Source organism: Amphimedon queenslandica, unplaced genomic scaffold, assembly GCF_000090795.2.
Source record: "Amphimedon queenslandica unplaced genomic scaffold, v1.1 AMPQUscaffold_8349_Cont19706, whole genome shotgun sequence".
In the NCBI taxonomy this organism is placed as follows: domain Eukaryota; kingdom Metazoa; phylum Porifera; class Demospongiae; order Haplosclerida; family Niphatidae; genus Amphimedon; species Amphimedon queenslandica.
In genome coordinates, this window is record NW_003551373.1 from 1 (window position 1) to 2,497 (window position 2,497).

General features: G+C 36.4%; 1 protein-coding gene and 1 long non-coding RNA gene across 2 annotated transcripts; one reads left to right on the forward strand and one right to left on the reverse strand.

Moving 5' to 3' along the window:
* Nucleotides 1-6: 6 nt before the first annotated feature.
* LOC105315743 (uncharacterized) lies at nucleotides 7-1,516 on the reverse strand (the record flags this gene model as incomplete). Its single annotated transcript, XM_011410486.2, has 11 exons — nucleotides 1,484-1,516; nucleotides 1,331-1,405; nucleotides 1,178-1,252; nucleotides 1,025-1,099; nucleotides 872-946; nucleotides 719-793; nucleotides 566-640; nucleotides 413-487; nucleotides 260-334; nucleotides 107-181; nucleotides 7-28 (listed from the first exon to the last, which is right to left on the reverse strand). Coding segments are annotated over exons 1-11 (719 nt in total), but the record flags the coding sequence as incomplete, so codon positions are not given.
* Nucleotides 1,517-1,842: 326 nt separating this feature from the next.
* On the forward strand, nucleotides 1,843-2,192 carry LOC109591370 (uncharacterized). Its single transcript, XR_002189785.1, has 2 exons — nucleotides 1,843-1,931; nucleotides 1,986-2,192. It is a non-coding gene; the product is annotated as an uncharacterized LOC109591370 (long non-coding RNA).
* The last annotated feature ends 305 nt before the right edge of the window (nucleotides 2,193-2,497 follow it).

The following is a 2,497-nucleotide window of genomic DNA, read 5'->3' on the forward strand; positions in this document are numbered from 1 at the left end:
AGACACGAGACATCCAGATTATGATTACCTACATTAAAATACACAATTTAATGAATTTTTTGAATTTTTCAGACCTTTGGTTGATCATAACAATGAGAAAACGTACCAAAATTATCGTATTCCTCCATTGTTATGGGTGTGTAGACTCCGCCCAGACACGAGACATCCAGATTATGATTACCTACATTAAAATACACAATTTAATGAATTTTTTGAATTTTTCAGACCTTTGGTTGATCATAACAATGAGAAAACGTACCAAAATTATCATATTCCTCCATTGTTATGGGTGTGTGGACTCCGCCCAGACACGAGACATTCAGATTATGATTACCTACATTAAAATACACAATTAAATGAATTTTTTGAATTTGTCAGACCTTTAGTTGATCATAACAATGAGAAAACGTACCAAAATTATCGTATTTCTTCATTGTTATGGGTGTGTGGACTCCGCCCAGACAAGAGACATCCAGATTATGATTACCTACATTAAAATACACAATTTAATGAATTTTTTGTCCATGTCAGACCTTTGGTTGATTATAACAATGAGAAAACGTACTAAAATTATCGTATTCCTCCATTGTTATGGGTGTGTGGACTCCGCCCAGACACGAGACATTCAGATTATGATTACCTACATTAAAATACACAATTTAATGAATTTTTTGAATTTGTCAGACCTTTAGTTGATCATAACAATGAGAAAACGTACCAAAATTATCGTATTTCTCCATTGTTATGGGTGTGTGGACTCCGCCCAGACAAGAGACATCCAGATTATGATTACCTACATTAAAATACACAATTAAATGAATTTTTTGTCCATGTCAGACCTTTGGTTGATCATAACAATGAGAAAACGTACCAAAATTATCGTATTCCTCCATTGTTATGGGTGTGTGGACTCCGCCCAGACACGAGACATCCAGATTATGATTACCTACATTAAAATACACAATTAAATGAATTTTTTGTCCATGTCAGACCTTTGGTTGATCATAACAATGAGAAAACGTACCAAAATTATCGTATTCCTCCATTGTTATGGGTGTGTGGACTCCGCCCAGACAAGAGACATTCAGATTATGATTACCTACATTAAAATACACAATTTAATGAATTTTTTGTCCATGTCAGACCTTTGGTTGATTATAACAATGAGAAAACGTACCAAAATTGTCGTATTTCTCCATTGTTATGGGTGTGTGGACTCCGCCCAGACAAGAGACATTCAGATTATGATTACCTACATTAAAATACACAATTTAATGAATTTTTTGTCCATGTCAGACCTTTGGTTGATTATAACAATGAGAAAACGTACCAAAATTGTCGTATTTCTCCATTGTTATGGGTGTGTGGACTCCGCCCAGACAAGAGACATCCAGATTATGATTACCTACATTAAAATACACAATTTAATGAATTTTTTGTCCATGTCAGACCTTTGGTTGATCATAACAATGAGAAAACGTACCAAAATTATCGTATTCCTCCATTGTTATGGGTGTGCATAGGCGGCTGCAGGGTCGGGCATTTAGGGGCAATGCCCGACCAAAAATTCTGACCGGAAGTGTGACATCACCATAATTAATAGTTATTCTATGGTTAATTAATAGTTAATAACAGTTATTGCAATTATAATTTCAATTTTTTATGAAAATCTTATAATTATGAATGCATAAATGGCAGGCTCATAACAAGGTGATGAAGAGAGACTAAATAAAGGAGGAGGTGGTAAGACTTTGGTGCCAATCACAGTGGGCCACCACAGCAACACTAGAAAGCATAATCATTTCATTATTTAGTGCTATTTCAGTGTTCTTTTCTTGTCAGTTGCAATGTCTAAAAGCCTGGACTAGCTTCACTATGTCCTTTGTGAACAAGCCTGCTAAAAAGGAACAACAGTTTACAAAGTGAACCTAGTAAGTACAGTATAGAAGTCAATAATACATATTATCTCATAATTCTTACTTTAGGTCAGTCTCTTGCTGAATCAGTTGATGATCATGAGTCCGCTCAGTCTACTCTTGTGGTGGATACAGCTACAGTTTTTACAGCTACAGTTGATGTACAGTCAATTGTTGCTCATTCTCCATCACCCTATTCTTCTACTTCCTCTACTAATACTACTACTAGTACTATTACCACTACAGAAGTCAGTGTTGGAGCTACACCACCCACTACTTTATTACAATAACCTTCGCTACCAAAAAATTGCGCTAAAAAGGGTGCGTAAAAGAGGGTGTGGCCAAAATCACGGCGCGCTTCGCGCGCCCAACCCATTTCCTGTGCCACACCCATGCCCGACTAGTAGTCAAATCCTGCAGCCGCCTATGTGGGTGTGTGGACTCCGCCCAGACAAGAGACATTCAGATTATGATTACTTACATTAAAATACACAATTTAATGAATTTTTCGTCCATTTCAGACCATTTGATGCTAATTAACAATGGGGTGTAGAGTCAAACAAGTGTCATCATCAGTTTTG